This window comes from Grampus griseus (assembly GCF_964374135.1).
Source record: "Grampus griseus genome assembly, chromosome: 6".
NCBI classification, from domain to species: domain Eukaryota; kingdom Metazoa; phylum Chordata; class Mammalia; order Artiodactyla; family Delphinidae; genus Grampus; species Grampus griseus.
In genome coordinates, this window is record NC_139000.1 from 18,879,028 (window position 1) to 18,901,314 (window position 22,287).

The following is a 22,287-nucleotide window of genomic DNA, read 5'->3' on the forward strand; positions in this document are numbered from 1 at the left end:
AAAACGGTTCCCAGCTACCCATCTCACTTGGGCATCAGTGAGTCAGGCTGTGAAACAGTCCAGACATTGAGAAATTGTAGCCTTCAGGGACTAGTTCAGGGCCATTTTTATGGCCTTCTGAAAGTCTGTCCAGTTTTGGGCTGAATCTCAACCTGCATGTTCTCTCTTAGGTCTGAGGCCAGGAACCGAATATGGTATTGGAGTGTCTGCCGTGAAGGGGGACAAGGAGAGTGACCCAGCCACCATCAATGCGGCCACAGGTGAGACCCGCCTGGATTCCCACCTCCACGGGACTACCATCAGCAGACACAACAGGGTCCAGGAGGCAGGAAACCTACTTACAAAGAAACAGTAGATGCCCAGAGGGAGGTGGGGCTTCTAGGATCATCCAGCCCAGATGTCCACATTCCAAAGTAGCATAGGCACTCCCCATGTGAATGATCCTAACGCCACGCTCTACGCAGGAAGGGGGACGGGATGTTTTACAAAAAATTGGAACCAGACTTTATAAGAGATCTACAAACTTTTGAAAGTTGGCAACTGATTCAATTTTTTATAAACCACTGACTAATCAAAACACATCTGGGGGCTTTTCTCTTAGCAAACACTTAACTTATATTGCATACCCTCATCACATAAATTATAAGTGGCAGGAGCGTAGTTTAAGGCAATCTTTGCTCTTACGTATTGCATCCTGCAGCTCCAGCCTCTGCGGGAGGATGCTGAGGGGCTACAAGATTTGAGGCCACTGATTCTTTCTGCAAGTTTGTTTGTGTTTTCTGGAAAATTTGTAAAGAAAGAAAACTCTTCCCTTTACCTCTCCACCAGCCTCCTATTTATCTCCCCCCGGACTGTGATGATGAGGGTGGCTGGTGTGGGGAGATCATTATGTAGGATCCAATGCTGAGCACTTATACATATTCTTTTTTATCTTTCATTTGGAGGTAATTGTAGATTCACATGCAGTGTAAGAAAGAATACAGAGAGATCTGTACCCTTTGTCTAGTTCCCCCCATTGGTAAAATTTGTGTAACTGCAGAACACTATCACAACCAGGAAACTGACATTGATACAGTCTATCAACTTTATTCAGATTTCACTCAGCTGTGTGTGTGTGTGTGCGTGTGTGTGTGTGTGTGTGTATTTAGTTCTATGTTATCACGTGTAGATTTTGGAATCTACCACGACAGTCAGACACCAGATAGTTCCAATCCCAAGGATCGCTCTTGCTATACTTTTCTATAGCCAAGGCAACTCCCACCCTCCCCTTCACCTTAATCCTTGGCAATCACTGATCTGGGCTTCATCCAATTTTGTTATTTCAAGAATGCTACATAAAAGGAATCATACAATATGCAACCTTTAGAGATTGGCTTTTTCGCTAAGAATAATTCTCTTGAGATCCATCCAAATTGTGCCTTGTATCAATAATCAGTTCCTTTTAAAGGCATTTGATTATCACTTCATGGTATGGATATATCACTATATTATTTTTAATCTTTCAAAAACTCAGTGAGGTACCGTAGAATAACAGAATCTCACAAGGGTGAAAACTGAGACTCAGAGAGCTGAGTCACCTGAAGCCACACAGCGCTACGGCAGACCTAGGACTGTAGCCCACAACCAGCTTTCAGCCCCAGAAGCAGTCCTGCCCTGAAGCCTGAAGGGTGTTCAACTCTCTGTTTTCCTCCCAGACCTGGACGCGCCCAGGGACCTTTGGGTTTCTGAAACTATGGAGACCAGCTTGACCCTGCTCTGGCAGGCGCCACTGGCCAAGTGTGACCGTTACCGCCTAAACTACAGTCTTCCCTCGGGCCAGCCAGTGGAGGTGCAGCTCCCCAGAGGCACCACCTCCTACGTCCTGAAAGGCCTGGAACCTGGGCAGGAATACACCATCCTCCTCACAGCAGAGAAGGGCAGGCACAAGAGCAAGCCTGCACGGGTACAGGCATCCACAGGTGAGGTCAGCCTCTGAGCTCTCGCCGCACCCTCTGTTGATTCTGAGGTTGCAGACCCATCAGCCAGATTGTCTTCAAATGAGAAGACCAGATGGGAAGACGTGGGGATGTCTCTACTCATGACTGCTCTAAATCCCATTTGAAAGAGTTACTTACCTATCTTTTCCTCTTGTCAACTCATCAACAGCAAAGTTCCCTAGCTGGGCAAGCAAAGTGGCTTTTAAATATTTCCTCCTAGGACAACTTAAAGCATCAAAGTTTGTGTTTGTCTTTGGTTCTTTTCTTTTTTTTAATTTTGTGCATTTCACAGAATCTTTTAAATTTTTCTCATTTTCCTCCCTCTTTAGCACAATTAATTAACTTTTCATTTTATTTCTTTTCAAGATGACCAAGATGTTGGGAATAATTCCTTGTTTTTTTCCCATTAATTGTTTTTATTCCAGGTCTTTTGCTTTCCTCTCAGGTTACCTGAAACATTGCACACGGTCCTTTGAGCCTTCCACGGTGGCCTTCTCATTTTCTCTTGGTCATTAAGAGGTGAACTTTGTTTTTCCACGACAGCTTAATCCTGACCTCCAGTATCCCTTCTAGCCCAAGTATCCTGTTCTTTGTACCTGCTTCCATATTTTCTCAATGGCTAAATTGAGAAAAAAAATCAGTTCTTCCTATATGAAAATATACACATTTAACTTTGGCCCCCAAATATTCAAGAGGTTCAGGGGAAAAATGTTACTTCTTCAGGGTCTGACAAGTAATAGTCTTTAGTTTCAATTCAATAAGTAAGTATGTATTGAGAACCCACTGAATATATTGTGGTATGCTGATACTGGAGGGGAAAAAAATGGGTTATGTACTTAGCACTGCTATTCTGACTCATGTGCACTTACTCACAGTCCCTGGGGGAAGACCAGATGGATGTTAGACAGCACTCAGCCGAGGAAAGGGAGTGACTGGGCAGCACTCAGCCGAGGAAAGGGAGTGACTGGGCAGCACTCAGCCGAGGAAAGGGAGTGACTGGGGGAGTCAGGAGCAGCCAGGGACGGTGTCTTGGCAGAGATGCTATTCCAGCTGAGTCTCCATAAGCAGAAAATGTGCTGCACTGACGGGCATATCTGGAAATGCCTTGAAGCGTCTTTGTCATTTATGGATACTTTCACGTGCATGTAACAGAAATCTCAAATAACGGTCACTTAAGCAAGATACAAGTTGGTTTCCTCTCTCATAAAGTCAGTCTGCGGTTATAGGTGGCTCAGGGATGGCACAGCAGTTCCAAATGATCGGGGATCTGGGCTCCTTCTAGCTTTCTGTTTCACTAGTCTTAGTTCTTGGCTTCCATTCTCAAAGTCACCTCCATGTCACAATACGGCTACTTCAGTACAGCCTTCACATTTGTGTTCTAGGCAGCACGAAGAAGGAAGAGCCAAAACCAAAAAAAAAAAAGTAACTTCTAGATGAGAGTCTTTCTGGAAACCTCACCAATGACTTCTACTTGCATTTCACTGGCCACTTCTAGCTATAAGTAAGTCTAGGAAAGGTAGTCTGCTGGCGGAGCATGTTGCTGCCCACATAAAATTGTGGTAGTTTGTAAGGAAGAGAGAGAGAAGGGGTATTTAGTAGACAAAGAGCAGCCTCTTCAGAAAGTCTAAAGTGAGCTCAGGTGCTCAATTCTGTTGACTCTGTGCATGGACTGCTTCCCACACAGCTATGAGATGATCATCAAGGATGCGTGGCGGTGGGGGGTGGGTAACTTGATCATAGATGAGGGGGGAGGGGAGGATAAATTGGGGAAGAAATAAATCTACGGTAGAGATTTCAACGGTTCAGCTTTATAAACATGAGTTTGTTATAAGATGCGAAGGGACCACAAATGAATCGGAGAAACAAGAGAGGGAATTTCTTCTTCTCTTCCCTCCTCCTCTCCCTCCCTCCCTCTCTCTCTCTTTCCCTCTCTCTTCACTTTTCCCTGAGTTTTACAAATGCTAGATTAAAGAGAGTTTCCTATCTCCACTCAATCATCTTACCCTCTGGCTATAGCCACTTTATCTCCTATCTCCAGCAGGGAATCCCCAGGCTTTAGCCGCTCAGGGAGATGAAAGCTTTCAAGTGAATCACAGGCTGGAATTACTTTGTCTCTAACTAAGAGCCCAGTTTTGGCATCCCAAGGGCTCAGTGGTTTCTTTTCCCCAGCCGTGCCTCCTTAACACTGTTTCAAAGAAATCACGTTGCATATTTAAAGACATTCTTCATGACAGGAAAAATGTGCAAAGTCCCTTTTATGGGCTCTTCCCCCATTGTCTCTAGAATATTTCTCTCTATGGCTTTCTCCATAGAACGATTTTATTTTATTAAAAGTGAGGTGGACATTTCTCTCCATCTCCTGAAGTCTATCTTCCCAATAAATATCTCCTACAATATCCTCCCAGTAAATATCTCCTTCATTTACTCAGTCAGGAATGCCCTACAACCATGCTCCGTGCTAGGTCCCGGGGATACTACAGCCATGAAGACAAGTCTGTGCTTCCAAGGAGGTAACTGTCTAGTAAACAGACACCTTCACTTGCTGTAACTAGGCAAGCAGGACTATGCTGTGGAAGGCGTAAAGAAGCAGAAGTCCAGGCACCCGGCCTTGGTAAACACATGGGGAGAAAAAAGAAACAGGAAAAGTGGGAGCGCTTAGAGGAAGGTACCATGTGGTTATGAGTCCTGAAATGTCAAAGGGTTGTAGGTTCAAAGGTCAGAAGAAAGGGATTCCCAGCTCTGCATTACTCGACTCTGAATAGCAGAAGTCTGCAAAGTGTCGCTCATTGTCTGTGGGTTTTACAGAGAAGGTGTGAAATTGGCTGCCCCAAAGCGTTCTTCCCAGAGAATTACAGGGCTCTAGTCGCGGCACCGAGCCAAAGCGCAAGCCTTTTCCTTGATGCAGCACCAAGTTAAGTTAAAAGTATGCCTCACCTAGCTGCCCATCACACCTGAAATACAATGCAAAGACCCTACCACAGGCTACACAGCCCTGCGGAGTCTGGTCCTTCCCATCTCTCTGACCTCACGCCCCCTACTTGTCCCCTTGCTCATTTCACCGCGGTCACCTGGCCTTCTCGCTGTTCCTTCAGCATGCCAAGCCGGCTCCTACCTTAGGGCCTTTGCACATGCTACTCCTGCTGCCTAGATACCACTCTTCTCCCAGTTCTACACCTAGCACCTCCCTCATTTCACTCAGCTCAGGTCTCATCTCAACAGACCTCTCTGTCAACCAGTCTAAAACGGTGCCCTATCCCGATTTACCCCTTCATGCTGCTCCAGAGTTCCTCATGACACTTGCCTGACGTCACTCACTCGTTGGTTTACTCACCTATGGCCTGCCTCCTACTTCTAGCCAGAAAGGACTCTGTCTCCTTCATCCAGCGCTGCAGCCCCAGTACCCTGAACACAGCCAAACACGGGGCATATGCTTCACGAGCATCTGGGGACTCCAGCTCCTCCAGAGGCAGTATTTCCACGGAATCTTCTGGTCCTTTTCTTTCACCTCTGTATCAAAGGCCCAAATTCTCTTTCTTAAGGATTAAGGGAAGGGAAGTCATTCTCCTGGAGTCTTTAATTAAGCTTACTCTGGATAAAAATGGAAGGAAAGAAAGAAGGAAGGATGGGGGGAAGGAGAAAGGGACGGAGGGGGGAAAAAGGAAGGAAAGAAAGAAAAAAGGTACTATCCCTGTTAGCATTGAACAAAATGAGTCTGTGTCAGGCATCTCCCCCTCTGGCCCCATATTTGTATTCTAATAAACTCAACAACACCCTGCTTGAAGTGGAGGCCATGATTTTCTTTGAGCAGTAAGGGCCATAAAGCAGGGAGGATATGCAGAAACCCAAGGCCAATAAAGCATCCTCCCACACCGCGTAAGACTTGACAGTGATACCCCAGTAATTCTCAAGGGTTTGGGAAGCAGAGAGGTGGAATTTTATTTTTAGCCACAGCTGCAAGTAATAGAAAACATTCTGCTCTAATTTTCCATTTTGATTTTCTCATGGAGCAAACTGAAATTTAGTCAAATATCTATCCATGCAACAAGTATTTATTTCTTACCTGCCATGGGTCAGGCAGTGCTGGTATAGAGAACAGAAAGACACAACCCCTCCACTCAGGAAATGACACACATTGCAGTGAGAATGACAGAACCAGAACCAAAACCAAAATTATAGGAACATAACTAGTCTGCTTAGAGGAAAGTGTGGGAAGCTACAGGAGTACAGAGGCAGATACCCATCCCAGACCTGAGCAAAGTGAAGGCAGCGTATCAGAGAAGGCTTTTTGGAAGAGGTGATACTTGTCTGAATCCTAAAAAAGGAAAATGAGTTGGGCAAGTGGAGAAGGGAGTGACGACATTTCCAGCTGGAGGAACAGTATGTGAGAAGCTCAAAGGCATGAGAAACTTCATGTTAGTGAAACACCAGCCATACAGTCCTGCTGTATGATGGAGCTGGGGATAACAGGGTACAGGGTTACAGACATTATCAGTACCATCTACAAAGGGCAGTGAATATCACGCCAAGGGGCTTGGGTTTCATTCTTGACAGTGTGAAGAGTCACCAGAAAGTTTTAAGGCAGGCAAGGCTTTTAATTTCAATTAACTTTACAAGATGAGATCCAAGCAATTTAATCTACCCTTAGGGGTCCTGAGGCTTGAATTTGGCCATCCCGCTGCCGTTGGAGAATCACTCTCTCTCCCATCGGTGAGCACTAAAAGTGGATTCCTCATCAGTCAGCACTTGGTAATCACCATCTACAAGATGGTGGGAATCTAAAGATTTACAGTTGGCACAGCCAGAAATTCCCCCAGGCCAGCTGGCCAACTCACCAAGAGCACAGAAATGGGATTCTGAAATTCTGATTTCCCAGGCCCACTGACATTGTTCAGAGGGTAGATGCCAGTGCACAGCTGGAAGAAAAAGACAACAGCCTTTTCATAAAGAAAGGCCAAGAAATTCACTATGGAACTATACAACGGAAACACTGGGCTTCTGGGGCCGTAAGCCCACAAGTGTGTCATTTGCTGTTGAAATGCAGAGTCCGCATTGATGAGAAGCCTCTGGTCTCGATCTCGACTGTTGTCTGCTGTATTTTTATTCACGTTTTCCCCTCTCTTTTCATAATTCTTACCTGCCTCCCTTCAATTTATCTACTGATTTTATTCATTGAAGTTACACCTTTTATTTATCTGTCTAGCATTTGTTTAGTGAAGGGTTTGGGGTCGGGCACCAAAAGCACCCACCCAGCAGTGGTCACGGTCACAGCACTAAATATAACTGATTTTTTTTTTCTTGATCTGCCTAACCCCCTCCCCCCCCCCCCCCACACACAAAAGTGGAAGAATAGCCAAAAATTTTGGTGGAAGTATCATCACCATGACTATTACCATTTACTGAGCAACATGACGTTTTATGAAAATTACTCTATCCACTGTAAGAAGAGATGAAGCAGGATGTGAAGGACATTGTATAAAGTATCCGTGGCATATAAAAAAGCTGATTTAAAGAAAACAATGGTTCTCATGAGGAAGAGACATTTTCTAATGTGGATCTCCTCCTCTCTCCAACCATCTTTACTACAACAGCTTAATAGACGACCTGTAACCCCTCCATAACCCCTCCCTCGCCCAGTTAGGTAATTCTCCCCACATCTCTTGCAACCTGGTACCTGAAATCTCTTTCATGGAAAAAAATATGCTTTATGTCATAATTAGAGAAAGAACTTAAAAGGCAGTTACCTGAGAGGAAACACTGACTTAATTCACACAAGGGGGGGTCAACTATCAATGTCAGCTAGGTTCTTGACAAGAAGTTTTGACAGCAGCAGGAGAAAAAAATAAGAAAGTGGGATAAAAAGGAGAGTTTATGGGCCACAGAGTTCATTTCCTTAACTTTACAGTTTGGCTTAGATTGGTTTTTGTCTGATGTCTCTTCATGCATGAGGGCTCTTGGAATATTTGAAAAGGACACACTCCTGAGTTTAGTTGTGCTAAAATCCCAAGGTCAAGGAGATAATTGCTACAACTGGAGCACTGCTCCTGGCCTCACAAGGGCCACTGGGTTAAAAGATAGCTGAGCTTTTCCCCTTTCTTTCCCCACAAGTAGATACACCACTTGGAGCTTGGGGGCCTCTTTTTCTCACCTAGACCGTGTTTGTGTGGTTAAGAACTGCTATGGGGTCTCGGATAAGGGCTCCAGGACACAGATTTGGGTTGAATGAGGAATCTGTAGAATGAAGGTCAAGGTCAGGTATGGCAAACGTTTTCTGAAAGGGCCAGACAGTATTTTAGACTTTTCAGGCCATATGGTCTCGGTCTCAACTCCTCTACTGCGCCACTGCAGCACACAAGCGGCCATCAGCAATGTGTAACTGTGCAGGCACGGCTGAGCGCCAATGAGATTTTACTTATGACATCAAAATTTGAATTTCATATACTTTCATCTGTCATGAAGTATTCTTCTTTGGATTTTTCCAACCATTTAAAAATTTAAAAACTGTTGTCAGCTCACTTATTACCAAGAGAGGCAGCAGGCTGGATTTGACCCTCAGGTCATAGTTGGCAGACCGCGGTTCTAGATCAAACAAGATTTGAAGGAGTGTCAGCTTTGCCAAAATGGAACAATTAGGAAGAACCTTCCCCAGAACGTAGAAAAGTCTGAATCAAACAGATTCTTGAAAAGAAACATTTTCCCCTCTGAAAGGATATCTTCTGTCCAACTGCAAGCTAAGGTTTTCAAGTGAGACGTCTGCTTTAATGGACAGATAGGACTGATTTGAAATGAGCAGCCAATGTGAGGTATATAGAGAGAAACAACTTGTTCACCTAAATGAGCTCAAGGCAGTTCTTACTCTGTTGTTTAGAGGATCTGTTTCCAGAGAAAATCCTTTCTTCCTAGGTGATGCAAAGTCCATTTAGGCTCTGCCCTGGGCAAATTATCACCTTGAAGGCACATGCATTCAGACAAGTGAATGTTCCGTGCTTTGCTCATTCTAGAGATGAATAAAGACGGCAAGTTTTAACTGAGCTTAATAAGCTATTTCTCCCAGGGCCTCAGTCTTTCTTTCTATCCAATGAGGGACAGCTTTGCAAAGACTCAGTGACTTCCTCTGGACAGTCTTACTTGTACTGTGTTAATTTATCTCTGATCTTTCTGAAGTGGTTTATGTAAACTGATCTGAGCCCCAGAAACTGACAAAATCCCAACACAAAGAGACTAAAACATGCCTTCCAGGAGAGATTGAGGAAGCACGGAAAGGAAGAGGATCTAAGAGGAGGCAATTTCCTCAAAACACAGAAGGCTGGACGGCTCAGGCCAAGGATCCCGAGCGTAGCCGAAGGCTGTTCCTATGATCTCACCTTTAAGATGAGAGCCGCTTTCCAAAGTGGAAACTGCAGCCCAGAGCAGTACTAACACAGACGTGTAGCATTTTCCAAATCCACAGGACACTGCTCAGCAGAAAAACACCGTATTCAAAAGTCAAACCCAAACCCACAACAAGGCAAAATAAGTATTCTATTGATTTATCTGTTGGTGTTTTGATGGCGACAGCATGGCTCAGGGATGCAGGTGGCCCTTGGGGCCCCCATGGTCTCGCAGCATTGGCAGCAGGTTTGCCATTTCTGAGTTCCCAGATGGAAAGCATTTCAGGAATGATTTAACTGACCCCGTCTCTGTCATTATTCAGACCACGCCCCTGAAATGGAAAACCTCACCGTGACCGAGGCTGGCTGGGACGGCCTCAAACTCAACTGGACCACAGCTGACCAGGCCTATGAGCATTTTGTCATTCAGGTGCAGGAGGCCAACAGGGTGGAGGCAGCTCAGAACCTCACGGTGCCCGGCAGCCTGCGGGCTGCGGACATCCAGGGCCTCAAGGCCGCCACCCCTTACAGAGTCACCATCTACGGGGTGATCCGGGGCTATAGAACACCAATGCTCTCTGCTGAGGCCTCCACAGGTACCTCTTACCTTTCTGTCTATAGCTTCTGTTTTTCCCAACAGGAATCTGCCCAAGGATAATCAGATGCAACTCGTTTTTGTTTTTGTTTTGTTTTGTTTGCGGTACGCGGGCCTCTCTCACTGTTGTGGCCTCTCCCGTTGCGGAGCACAGGCTCTGGACATGCAGGCTCAGCGGCCATGGCTCACGGGCCCAGCCGCTCCGCGGCACGTGGGATCTTCCCGGACCGGGGCACGAACCCGTGTCCCCTGCATCGGCAGGCGGACACTCAACCACTTCCCACCCGGGAAGCCCCGCAAGTCGTTTCTGAATAGATTTGAGTTCCTTAAGTAATAGCACTATGGTGCCTAATGATGGGAAGATATCAAGCCGCACAACTCCTGGGGTAGCTTTCTCACTGCACCCCATGTGAACCACAGCCTCTAGGGCTGTGCATAGCCCAGCCTGGGGACTATACACACAGCCCCAATGGCAGGGACCTTTGGCTTCACAAACAGGCTCCCTCCTGGTGAGGGATGTTAAGGCATTATATTTAGAAGGAAAAAATAATAATAATCTCTTTGTCTGCCGGAGGCTAGGGCAATTCCTTAATGAAATAAGATCACAAATGTTTTCCTACGCCTCACCCCCTTGGCTCTATTTCTCAAATTTAGGAAGCTGCATGGTTATCTAAAGAAAGTCACATTTAAAAAAAAAAAAAAGTAATATAAAGCCTATTCTTTCGTTAAGGAGTCCCTGGATCTTGGTGTGTGATTTGATCGTTAAACTAGTTCTTTTTTTAAATATTTTATCTTTTTTATTTGCATTTACTATCTCAACATTTGCCCATTCGTTGTTTTTTTTTTTACATCTTTATTGGAGTATAATTGCTTTACAATGGTGTGTTAGTTTCTGCTTTATAACAAAGTGAATCAGTTATACATATGTTCCCATATCTCCTCCCTCTTGCGTCTCCCTCCCTCCCACCCTCCCTATCCCACCCCTCCAGGTGGTCTCAAAGCACCGAGCTGATCTCCCTGGTTTTTTGTCCTTCTCCAGGAGAAGCTCCCCATTTGGGAGAGGTCACGGTGTCCGAGGTGGGCTGGGATGCCCTCAAACTCCACTGGACAGCTCCGGAAGGAGCCTACGAGCAGTTTCTCATTCAGGTGCAGGAAACTGACACAGAGGAGGCAGCCCAAAACCTCACTGTCCCGGGAGGACTGAGGTCCGTGGACCTGCCTGGGCTCAAGGCAGACACTCACTATAGAGTCACCATCCGCGGGGTGACTCGGGACTTCAGCACAACCCCTCTCTCTGTTGAAGTCTTGACAGGTATTCTAGGCTACTTCATTAATTTGCTTCCTCCCACTGTCTCTGCTCAGGAGGCATCAACACTCTTCCCTCCTCTAAACTGGGTTCAGCCCCTACCTCAGTGGGAAATACCGATGAATCATCCCTGCTTCCATACAAAGGTCCTGTCCCTTATTTGGCCGCGTCCTAGTCCTAGCATGGCAGCCAATTCCATGGAAAGTTCCACCTACTCTTCTTTTATATAAATTGAGGTGACTTTTCTTTTAAAGCAAGTTTCAGTCGTAATAGCTAAGAAGTTGGAAAGCACGCTCTGCGAGTGGGGAAAAAATAAACGTTGATCTGAGCTCATTTTAAGAATGCATCAGAGGACTCCCCAAAGCACCATTTGTATGTCAAGAATGGAAGTTGTGAACAATTCTGAGAACTATCTTTCATTTCCAAAGGCTGACTAGAAAAGCCCTGGCTTTAGTGCCAACAGAGTGTCCTCAACACCGGCTGTAAATCACGCGTCTGTGATCAACACTCACCAAACAACTCACCCCAACCTCAGCCAAAATGCCATCTCACCTGAATCCCAGCATGCAACTGCCTTTTTTAGTAACTCAGCAACTCTGTCTTCTTATGCAGAGGAGGTTCCAGATCTGGGGAACCTCACCGTGACTGAGGTTAGCTGGGATGCCCTCAGACTGGACTGGACCAGCCCAGATGGGATCTATGAGCAGTTTGTCATTGAGATCCAGGAGGCTGACCAGACCCAAGAAGCTCACAGTCTCACAGTTCCTGGCAGCCTGTGCTCCGCGGAAATCCCAGGCCTCAGGGCTGGTACCCCTTATACAATTACCCTGCGCGGCGAGGTCAGGGGCCGCAGCACGCAGCCCCTTGCTGTGGAGGTCATCACAGGTATCTGACCCTCCTCCCAGACCAGGGACCTGATTGTGTCAGCCAATTCACTGGAATAGAGAAAATTCCCCATGTATCAGGGTCCTCTCTCAAAGCTGTTGGCAGGCAGCGTGAACACAAGCTCTAACTCCGGAGGGTGTGGGTTGGAATTCCACCTTTCTGGCCGAATATTCTTGGGTATCTCATTGTACACCTCTGAGCCTTCATTTCTCACCTTCAAATCAGAGATAATACTCCTACCTCAGAACACTGTCTTGAGCAGTAAATGAGATAATGAACAAAAGTACATAGCAAAGCACCCCTCCTGTAGTAAATTTTGAATGCCAAATAGCTAAATTTATCAGATAGCAACATATCATAATATAAATAGCATAAACAGTAGGGCTGTGACACAAGAATAAGGTCAGAACTTTCTAGAGAAATCTTATCATAAGTGGCCTCAGAGTCACTTACTGACATCCATCTGGTAGTCAGACCTCCACAGAATAACCTTTGAAATGATCTACCATCTTCTGCTGAAGTTAGCCAAGTCTCTCTCTCCTTAACAGATCCTCAAGGCAGGGCTATTTCTAAGAAAGGACAGTCACGTTTGACTTCAAAGTTTTTGATTCAGTTTGGAGAGGAAAAACAATTCATCTCAGTTTGTCCCCTGAAGATGTGCAACTCCATCTGTTATAGAAAACTCTGTGCTAGTCATGCTGTTTCTAGAAACAACTTTAAAAAAAGTCATGGGAAAATGAGCCCGATTTGGGGGAACAGGGTTTTTATGCTGGGCCCTAAGCCCATGCCCTTCTCTACGCATACTGTGTTTTGAAAATGCCGCCCAAATAACCTAATCAAATGAATTGTTTTCCTTGCTCATACATACCAAATAAACCTGGCCCTTGCTACAAACGACACGCAATTCCCCAAATAAGAAAAGTAATGTTGCAATACACCTAAACGGGCCCGATTATCCACGGCCTGTGTTTCCCAGAAGATTGTCAAACCAGACAAGAGCAAAAGGGGCCTTTGAGACACCTGGGATCTGGGAGCAGGGTGCTAACGATCCGCATCTGTAGTTCGTAAACGTTTTGTTTTTAGCAGCAAATTCCTTTTGCACGTGAAATCTTACAAGGAGCCCCACTATATGACAGATAAATGAACAGCTATTCTTGGTGAGCTGGGAAGGAGGAGAGGGCTGCCCACACTCGCCTTGTGCACTGAATCCTGGAATATCTCATACTCTTTCTGGGGGAAATCTTGCAGATATTTTCTTTTCTGACTTCAAATCCATGGCCACTTCAGCCTTAAAAAGAGAGGCTGGGAGATTGCACTTAACCCTGAGCAGCATTCCACTAAGTAGTGAGTGTTTCCATATCCGGAACCCAAACTTTCTAAATCAGCAATGACTACGTTAAATTTCCTTCCTACCTTGTAGAAAAATGAATAGTGGGCCCTGCTCTGCACCATTTGCTGAGCAAAACGTAATCACTTTTAAGGAAGAGTAGGCACAAACGGCCTTGTTTGTGATGCAGACATTCTTCAATCAGACACAAAGTGCTATCATGAGAAGGGGGGAGGGGGAATGCAAAGCCAAGAATCCAGTACAGTACGGAAACTTTGATCTCTGAAGGATGAGAAAAGTCCAGAGATAAAACATCGGACTTGTCCAAACCTGATTCAGCACATGCTTTATACACCCCGTCAGACAGCCTGTGGCCAACAATGAGATGATCTCTCCAAAGTCCAGTACTGAGACGAAGCAGGTAATTCTCTCCCACGTGACCAAGAAGTTCCAAGGAGAAACATCGAAACAGTGATACACAGCTCTGCATTCTCGGAGCCAACGAACTGAGGATAGAAAATACTAGGGAAAAAAATTCCAGGAAGCTCCAAAAGGCCAAACTTGAATTTTCCATGTGCTGGTAACTACACATATAGCATTTACATTGCATTAGGTATTATAAGTAATCTAGAGATGATTTTTAAAGTATACAGGAGGATGTGCATAGGTGATATGCAAATACTACAGCATTTTACATGCATCCTCAGCTTGTTATCTATGGGGGTCCTGGAACCCATCCCCCAAGGGTACCAAGGAACAGCTGTGTGTCTGTTAGGCTGCCACTTACCAGGTCCTCACTATGTATCAGGTGTGACGTCAGGTATCTGTCAGGTATAAACTCAGAGGTTTATAAATATTATCATCCAATCATCACACATTCCAATGAAATGGTACCGTCAGCTCCAATTGAAGATGAGGGGCACAAGGCTCAGAGATGACCTGGGTGACATGCCCAAGATTACGCAGCTAGCAAACATCGGTGCTGGAGTTCTAACCAAGGCCCATCTGCCTCCAGAGCCTGTACTTTTGACCAACTCCTACTTCTCTTACCCTGACCCACAATCCCACATTTTTCATGGGCCTTTAGGGTGCTAGTCATGCATGATCCTCAGAGACCTCCCAGCAGTGGGTTGTCAGCGGTCGTGACGGCATGGCCATCTCAAGGAGGAACAGTGTAGATGTTCCCTTTTCTGACCATCTTCAACTCCTGAAGAAAGCTGTGGCCAGATTACCACAGTTCAGACAGGAAACTCCCCGAGACCAAGAATGACCACACACACAAACATAAGAAAATCTCTTGCCCCTTTCTTTCTTCCCTAGAGCTGGGCTGTGGGACGTTTGGTTTCTTCGCTTTCTGTTTGCAGCACTGACAAATTCCTCTCTGTCCTTCTTCAGCGGAGCTCCCCCAGCTGGGACACTTAGCCGTGACCGAGGCTGGCTGGGACGGCCTCAAACTCAACTGGACCACAGCTGACCAGGCCTATGAGCATTTTGTCATTCAGGTGCAGGAGGCCAACAGGGTGGAGGCAGCTCAGAACCTCACGGTGCCCGGCAGCCTGCGGGCTGCGGACATCCAGGGCCTCAAGGCCGCCACCCCTTACAGAGTCACCATCTACGGGGTGATCCGGGGCTATAGAACACCAATGCTCTCTGCTGAGGCCTCCACAGGTACCTTCCTCTCCCTGTCCATGATGCTTTCTCTCCAAGAGGCGTGTGGGGAGCCAGCTTCTGTCCATATCTAAATCCTTCCCATGCGCCCATCAGCTACTGAACTTGCATGCTCACACACCTCCCTATGGGCTGCGCCTTGGTCCAGACGCCTCTGACATCTCAAGAATGAACGTGCAGATGCTACCTCTTCTGACCTCTAGCCTCTCCCAGACCTTACCTATCCAATCCTATAACTACATCTCTTCTAAAGGATGGCTTTCCATTTCACGAGACAGCCCGATGGTCTTAACTCTTTTCTCCAGTGCTTGGCTATAACTAAGAGCCGACCCTTCCGACGTGTGAGTTCTGGTGGAGCACAGATTATTTACCTTAGAGAGTCTTTTTCCTAGCTGCCAATGCTGCTTTACTATCCCAGATCCCTCAAGGGTATGGGCATGTGGTTCTTGCATTTAAAAGAAATGTTTTAATTTAAATGTTTCTTTAAAATGCACTGAGTATAATACGAGAACTGAATTACCCTCCTCCTCCGGGCAATTCTCTCAGATACTCAAGTCACTGTTAGAACATCAAATTAGCAAATAGCTAGACCAAAAAAGAAAAAAAACAAAAAATCACACAATTATGACTGGAGACAGTACCAAAGAACAAGCCATTCATTAGCAGAAGTACACACAGCAGCATTTGAAACAAAGAATGTCCGGGCTATGAATGTCAAAGATCTGATGCCCTTTTTGTTCTTTTAATGGAGAGTTGCTCCCTGGACTGTTGGCCTTTGCATGGCACACTCCCAGCCCGGACCCAGGAGGGTGCCTTACAGTTTACTCATCACTCTGCTCCAGTGACAGGGCATTCAGTGTTTCCCTGCAGCCTGCTCAAGAGCCCAGCCCTCCCCAGCACTGGTTTCCATGTTTCATCTTCCCATGTGCCTCCGCTGGTGTGAAACTGAACAGAGGCTGTCAGGTTTGGTTTTTGCATATGCCTGCCCCATTTTCCTATAATTATTGCAACTAAACTTTTCTGCAAACCTGTGTGTCCTAGTGGATTCTAGCAAAAGCTCTGCATTTTAGCCTCAATCATTTCAGTAACTCTCGCTGAGATAAACACACAGCACAGACAACTGCTGCATGAATGGTGACCCTGAAATGCCTAAAAATTGCAGCTGAGGCTGCCCTGGATGGACTCAGGGCTCTTTTATCTAACATCCATAAACAATCCCGTCTCAGAAGGCAAAGAAATCACCCGCCACTTTTGATCTTTCCTGAAGATCTTGCGGTTTGGATGTTCTTAGTATTTATATGTATATTTTTTTTCTTTATAATGATAGCAACATTCTTGCTCCTGACAAGTTGGTCTGTGGGGAAGAAGGGCCATAATTCCATCTGACCTGCGTTTCACCAGATCTCTTGGGACGGGAAGTCTTTCTCCTGCCTTGCTAGAGAGACAATACTAGCTTTTCAAATCTTGCTTCTGCCTGCCTTCTGCACATTTTATTCCTGTTGCTTGGAAAACCACTGGTAGGATCATCTCTGAGACAAAATGTTACTTCTTGGCCAAACAGGGTTGCCTGATGGCCTTGTCCTGGCTCAGCTCTCTTGGTTGGCAATGCAATACTAGCTTTCTTGGCCCATGTAGAAGCAGTTAAGAAAAGACAAGCTATTTTAGCAGAATATGAGAACAGCTGGCCCTTGTCAGAAGTATGATGAAAATACCAAGATTTACATTGACAAATTGCCAATTCCCTTTAAGTCACAAAATCAGAAGCCTCAAGGTACCACCTTGGGAGGGTAATGGCGTCAGAATTATTTAGTCGTCATCTGAACAGATGGGAGCTCCCTCAAAGCAAAGGATGTCCGCTGGCTGCAGCCAAGTACTTGTGGTCTCCTGAGTGCAATTTAAGAGACTAGAAGCCGCCAGCGCTCGTATCTTTTGACCGATGGCCAGCATCCCTGAGGTGTGGCTCCCAGAAGCATCTGGGCTTCGACAGAACAGGTCCTGCTGCCGTCACTGGGCATGTCTCCTCACACACGCCAGATCTCAGCCAGGCCCTGATCTTGTGTGGCAGCTCGGGAGCGGGGAAATCTAATTGCCATACCTTCCTTTTTGTACTTTTCTTTTAATAAATCCCCTTTTTCTCTCCCATTGGCACTGATTGGTAACATCTCTTCGTGTCACCCTAAGCCTGAACTGTCGGATCTTTCTAGCTGGCTATGGTTCTGTTAACAACTGCAGTCTTAAAACCCAAACGCAATGATTAACTCAGATTTATTTGTTTCTTCTCTCCTACCCCTCCTTTTTCAGCCGGAGAACCTGAAATCGGAAACTTAAATGTTTCCGACATCACTCCTGAGAGCTTCAATCTCTCCTGGACAGCTACCGATGGGGCCTTCAAGACCTTTACCATTGAAATTATTGATTCCAATAGGTTCCTGGAAACGATGGAATATAACATCTCTGGTGCTGAACGAACTGCTCACATCTCAGGGCTCCGCCCTAATAATGATTTTATTGTCTACCTCTCTGGACTCACTCCCAGCATCCGGACCAAAACCATCAGTGCCACGGCCACCACAGGTACATGCACATTCGCCCGCTCCTAACACCCTCTCTCCAGAATCTTTTTTGCAGGGCAAAGCCACTCCTTCCTGCCCATTGAAGCACAGGCCACAGGGCACTAACTGTTCCGTGACACTAGGCTGGAGCACTATTTAACATAACTCTCTTCCAGCAGCAGCCCAAATGGTGACTTTCCTAATTTGTCCCTGACCAGGACATTTGCAGCATAAAATGTAGTTTGGTCCAGAATGCCAAGTTGAATCTGGAGAAAAGAATTCTCCTCATCAGTAGCCAAAAAGCCATGATGAGAGCTGTCCTTGACTTGGAAAGACGTCTATATTGGTCAGAGAGGTCTTAAAACTTATATTGTGTGTTATCCAACTGTCTTGTCTTCCTAGTGCCTTTGACTTCCTAATACCCAAATATTCCAACGATTTAATGAAACTGAATTGGGCAAGTGATGAGAAAGAGCAAAGATTATTCACCACATGAGTTCACGAGGAAATCATGCCATTCAGACCACTCCAATTCCAATGCCACCTCTAGGAGAAAAGACCAGAACATGCTGGCTTGCTTCCAGAACAGTGAATGGCAGATGGCAAAAATAAAAGTAGAGTTTAAATAAGGAATTTGGTCAACAAAAGAGTGAACCACTTTCACCAAATCCGCGGTATCTGTGACATACACACTATGGGAAATGCTCTCTGGAATGCAGCAAAGGACAATTCTGTGTGAATTCAGAAAGGAGAGCCTCGTCCATTCAAAATAGCATTCTTAGCACAGTTTGGACAATGCCTTCTCTTGAGAGATAAAGTTAGATATCACAAACTGAAATTTAAAGTTATTTGTGGAGTAAGCACAGGAGAGTCTTTTCTTCTTGATCGCAAAAAGGGGTCCCATATTCTAGGGCAATTTAAGAAAAAGGGTTAACATTGTAGTATCAAAAGCATCTATCATTTAAGTCACTCACAGCTGAGGGAGAGTCTGCCCTCATTCCACATGAGTCCACAAAGTGTTATCAGCATGGACCACAGGAAAAGCAGTGAGCCAGCAATATCTAGTTCTCAGCCCAGCCAGATGAAAGTATACCAAAACCTAGGGAAATTAGTCAAACACATATATTTCTTCCTCACGGCTCAAGTTGGTTTTCAAAAAAAGGCAAGTGTCTTTACCAGAGGGTTAAGGCTAAAACTTTATGGATTTAGTCTTACATGTTTTGATTTTGACCCTCTAATAGTGTTTTGTTTTCTTGTTTTTTGTGTTTTTTTTTTTTTTTTTTTGGCTGTGTTGGGTCTTCATTGCCACGCGTGGGCTTTCTCTACTTGCAGCGAGCAGGGGCTACTCTTCGATGCAGTGCTCGGGCTTCTCATTGCGGTGGCCTCTCTTGTTGAGGAGCACGGGCTCTAGGCATGCAGGCTTCAGTAGTTGTGGCTCATGGGCCCTAGAGCATAGGCTCAGTAGTTGTGGCGCACGGGCTTAGTTGCTCCGTGGCATGTGGGATCTTCCCGGACCAGAGCTTGAACCCTTGTCCCCTGCATTGGCAGGCGGATTCTTAATCACTGCGCCACCAGGGAAGTGCCTCTAATAGTGTTTTGAACTGACACACTTTCGTATTTTTTTCTTCTTGCTTTAGTAGCTGAACCTCTCCTTAGCTGCCTCACTGTCTCAAATGTGACCTCGGGCAGTGTGTCCATCTCATGGGTAGCTCAGGAGTCTGCCTTTGATAGCTTTCTTATAGAAGTTAGGAATTCTGACCACCTCCAGGAAATGGTGGTACGTTCTGTGCCTGCGGCGTCTCGCAGCTTTGTCATCACCAACCTCAAAGCTTCTTCTGATTACACTGTCCACCTTCACGGGCTGATTGGCAGGCAGTGTGCTCAGACCCTGATGGTCCAAGCAACCACATGTATTTCCCACGATGGGTTCTTCACTCTCCCTTGAACTTCCCCCGAAGAGCGTTCCAAAAAAATCAACCTCTACCCATTTTTCACCCTCCTGGTCCCTCCAGATCCTTCTCAAATTTGAGAGAGACATCCAAATCAGAGCTTGAAAACTTTAAAAAGAAAAATTCTCACCCCAAATTAAGGAACTTCTGTGTCAACCTCTTTTTTCTAAATACCCACTCACATCTGGAGTTGCTCTGTTTGTATAGAGTTAACCTGATGTGCTCTGGTTGAATTTCCAAGCCATCCTTTCATCTGATCTCGAATAATCTTTTCCAGTTCCCATTACTGTCTGCCTGTGGTCTTTCTAATCAAAGTTTGCCCATGTGTCTTATTCAAAGGGGTGTGTGCATGCCATTGTTGTTTTCCTCGGTCAGAACGATCTACATTCTCTTTCTCTCCACCAAGATTTTAAAAGCAGTGTCACTAGCATGCAGAGAAAAAGACCCCCAAGCACACCCCAAGTCCCACACGAGAGGACCCAGTGGTCTCATCTTGTTCTTGAGACTTTTGTCTGCATTCCCTACAGACTGCTCTTTTTTTGACATTTACTCTATCAAACATGTTTTGTCATCCACTGACATCTGTCACAAAGTGTCAGAGTCTTCCTTTCATCTATCATCTTGTTCAAATCTTGGTGCATGTGGTGAGCATTCAGAGTATTAAGTTTTTGAAAATGTCTGTCTTTCCTGGAAGCAGACAACATGTCAAGAAACTGTTTCAAAGGGTTAGAAGTGGTAAAAGAAAAACACCCCTAGCTTGCATGCAACACTGACCGGCCCCTAACTACCACTCTCTGAGTTCTCTTCTCGCGACTCGCTTTTCAGCTTGGTTGCATCATTTGGGAGACAGCTAGAGGTTAAGCTAACCTTGCAAACCCAGGTCTTATTGGGTTTTGGCACTGCCGGTCTCTGTCTGGTAGCATGAAAAGAGTCCTAACGTGCGTCCTTAATTCGGGAGATTCCTTCCACAGCAAAATATAAGGAAAAAGCAGACAGAGTCCCATTTGAAGGATTTCACTTTTTCTGTGGTTGAGGTAATTTGCCAATGCTGTACCTGAAAATTATAGCATCATTAGCTTCTCTAACTAATTGCTAAGGAGGAAATCCCATGCCATTACTTACGGCTGTCCTCTGCTTCTGAGCCAGATTCATTTGTCCTTAGAGACTTTATGGCATTGAGTTATGCTGTGCAGTTGTCCAGTTAAAGTTTATCCAGATGAGCTCCTTCTTTCCTCCAAATACTGGAGCTGCAGCAAAACAACACCCGAGTCCTTGGAAGAAAGAGTCTGCTTCTTCCCAACCCTAAATCCTGACCCTAGTATCTCAATCCTCCAGGACTGTTGCCTCTCTCTAAAATACAGTCTGGGTTGAACTTATTTTAATGTTAGTATTATTTGATAAATGTGCATTTAGGTGGCCAGACCATATACATCCCAATTGAAACTAGCAGTATAGGCCCCCTACATTAAAAATGAATTGTTCTCATCACTGATTATCTAGATTTTAAGGGACAAGAGAAACTTAACCTCAGGGGAACCATCCATCTTTCCAAATTATCCAATAAGTGAATTTCATAATCAGAAAATGCAAAGTCTAACTTCAAGTTTTCCTTTAACTTTTACATATACCAGGAATTTTTAAATAGAGGACATTTTCACCTTTATAGTGTTTAGAGTGAGATGTGGATTTTCCTATGGTTCATACATTTGGGTTTTTGACTACTACAAAGAATTTCTCTTCTGTGGATATTAACCTTTAATTTCTACAATCCAAATAGATCACAGAAGACTAAATCGGGAAACTCCAAAGTAGCGTTTTCTAAGGCATGTTCAGTGGCACACCAGCAACTTGAGATGTTCAGGGAATATTCCTCAGGAAAGGTATCCATTGATAAGCTTATGAAATGCTGGGCTAAACAAAATTAAGTAGGCTTCTTTACAGAACCAGCATTCTGAGGCCTTTAAAATGCTAGTATGCTTCGTGAATCTCTAGGGTGAGATACAATATTCAATATAATGTGAAGCTATCTTTTCTTGGAACATCTTACAGAGCTAGTGTCCCATCACAAACCTTAGAAAATGTACTCTTAATACATCTTTACAATAATTCATTTACTGCTATAATGGCTTCTTCACTTTTCTTCATACATGACCAGCAAGTGGTCACGTCTCTACTTAAAAAAAAAAAAAATGCAAGTCCACACCTGCAGAGAAAGCAATGTATTTTCTAACATTATAACCAACGCAGGTGTGGACACAACCTAATGCACTACCTTTCTGCAAATATTCGGAGGGATTGATACTTTCATATTCTATGGGTACGTTCTGTAGAAATCCTCTGCTTCCTCTCATAATGTGTCTCTCTTTCTCTCTGCCCATGTTCCTTTCCCTCAGAGCCAGAGCCACTGCTGGGCGTATGCTAATCCTTAGCAATATTACCCCTGACAGCTTCACCGTGTCATGGACCACTCAAGCCGGGCCTTTTGCAAAGATTGTTATCAGTGTTAGGATTTCTCCCTCGCTGCAGGAGCCCTGGCAGTTCACAGTCTCAGGAGACGCACAGCACGCTCACATCACAGGCTTGGTGGAGAACACTGGCTGTGACGTTAGTGTGGCAGGGACCACCTGGGCTGGGGACCCCACCAGACCCCTCACTGCCTTTG

The 22,287-nt window shown here is 45.3% G+C and overlaps 1 protein-coding gene across 5 annotated transcripts in view; it reads left to right on the forward strand.

Annotated features, from left to right (window-relative positions):
• TNC (tenascin C) overlaps nucleotides 1-22,287 on the forward strand; it is a 66,806-nt gene that overhangs the window by 13,753 nt on the left and 30,766 nt on the right. For 3 of the 5 annotated variants that reach the window (XM_082656620.1, XM_082656621.1, XM_082656622.1), the window contains exons 8-13: nucleotides 171-260; nucleotides 1,695-1,958; nucleotides 9,667-9,939; nucleotides 10,978-11,250; nucleotides 14,852-15,124; nucleotides 17,426-17,698. In XM_082656620.1, the coding sequence (XP_082512746.1) occupies nucleotides 171-260; nucleotides 1,695-1,958; nucleotides 9,667-9,939; nucleotides 10,978-11,250; nucleotides 14,852-15,124; nucleotides 17,426-17,698 (1,446 nt within the window). Of the gene's footprint in view, nucleotides 1-170; nucleotides 261-1,694; nucleotides 1,959-9,666; nucleotides 9,940-10,977; nucleotides 11,251-11,856; nucleotides 12,130-14,851; nucleotides 15,125-17,425; nucleotides 17,699-22,287 lie in introns of all 5 variants that reach the window. The other 2 variants (XM_082656619.1, XM_082656623.1) reach the window with 2 other exon arrangements.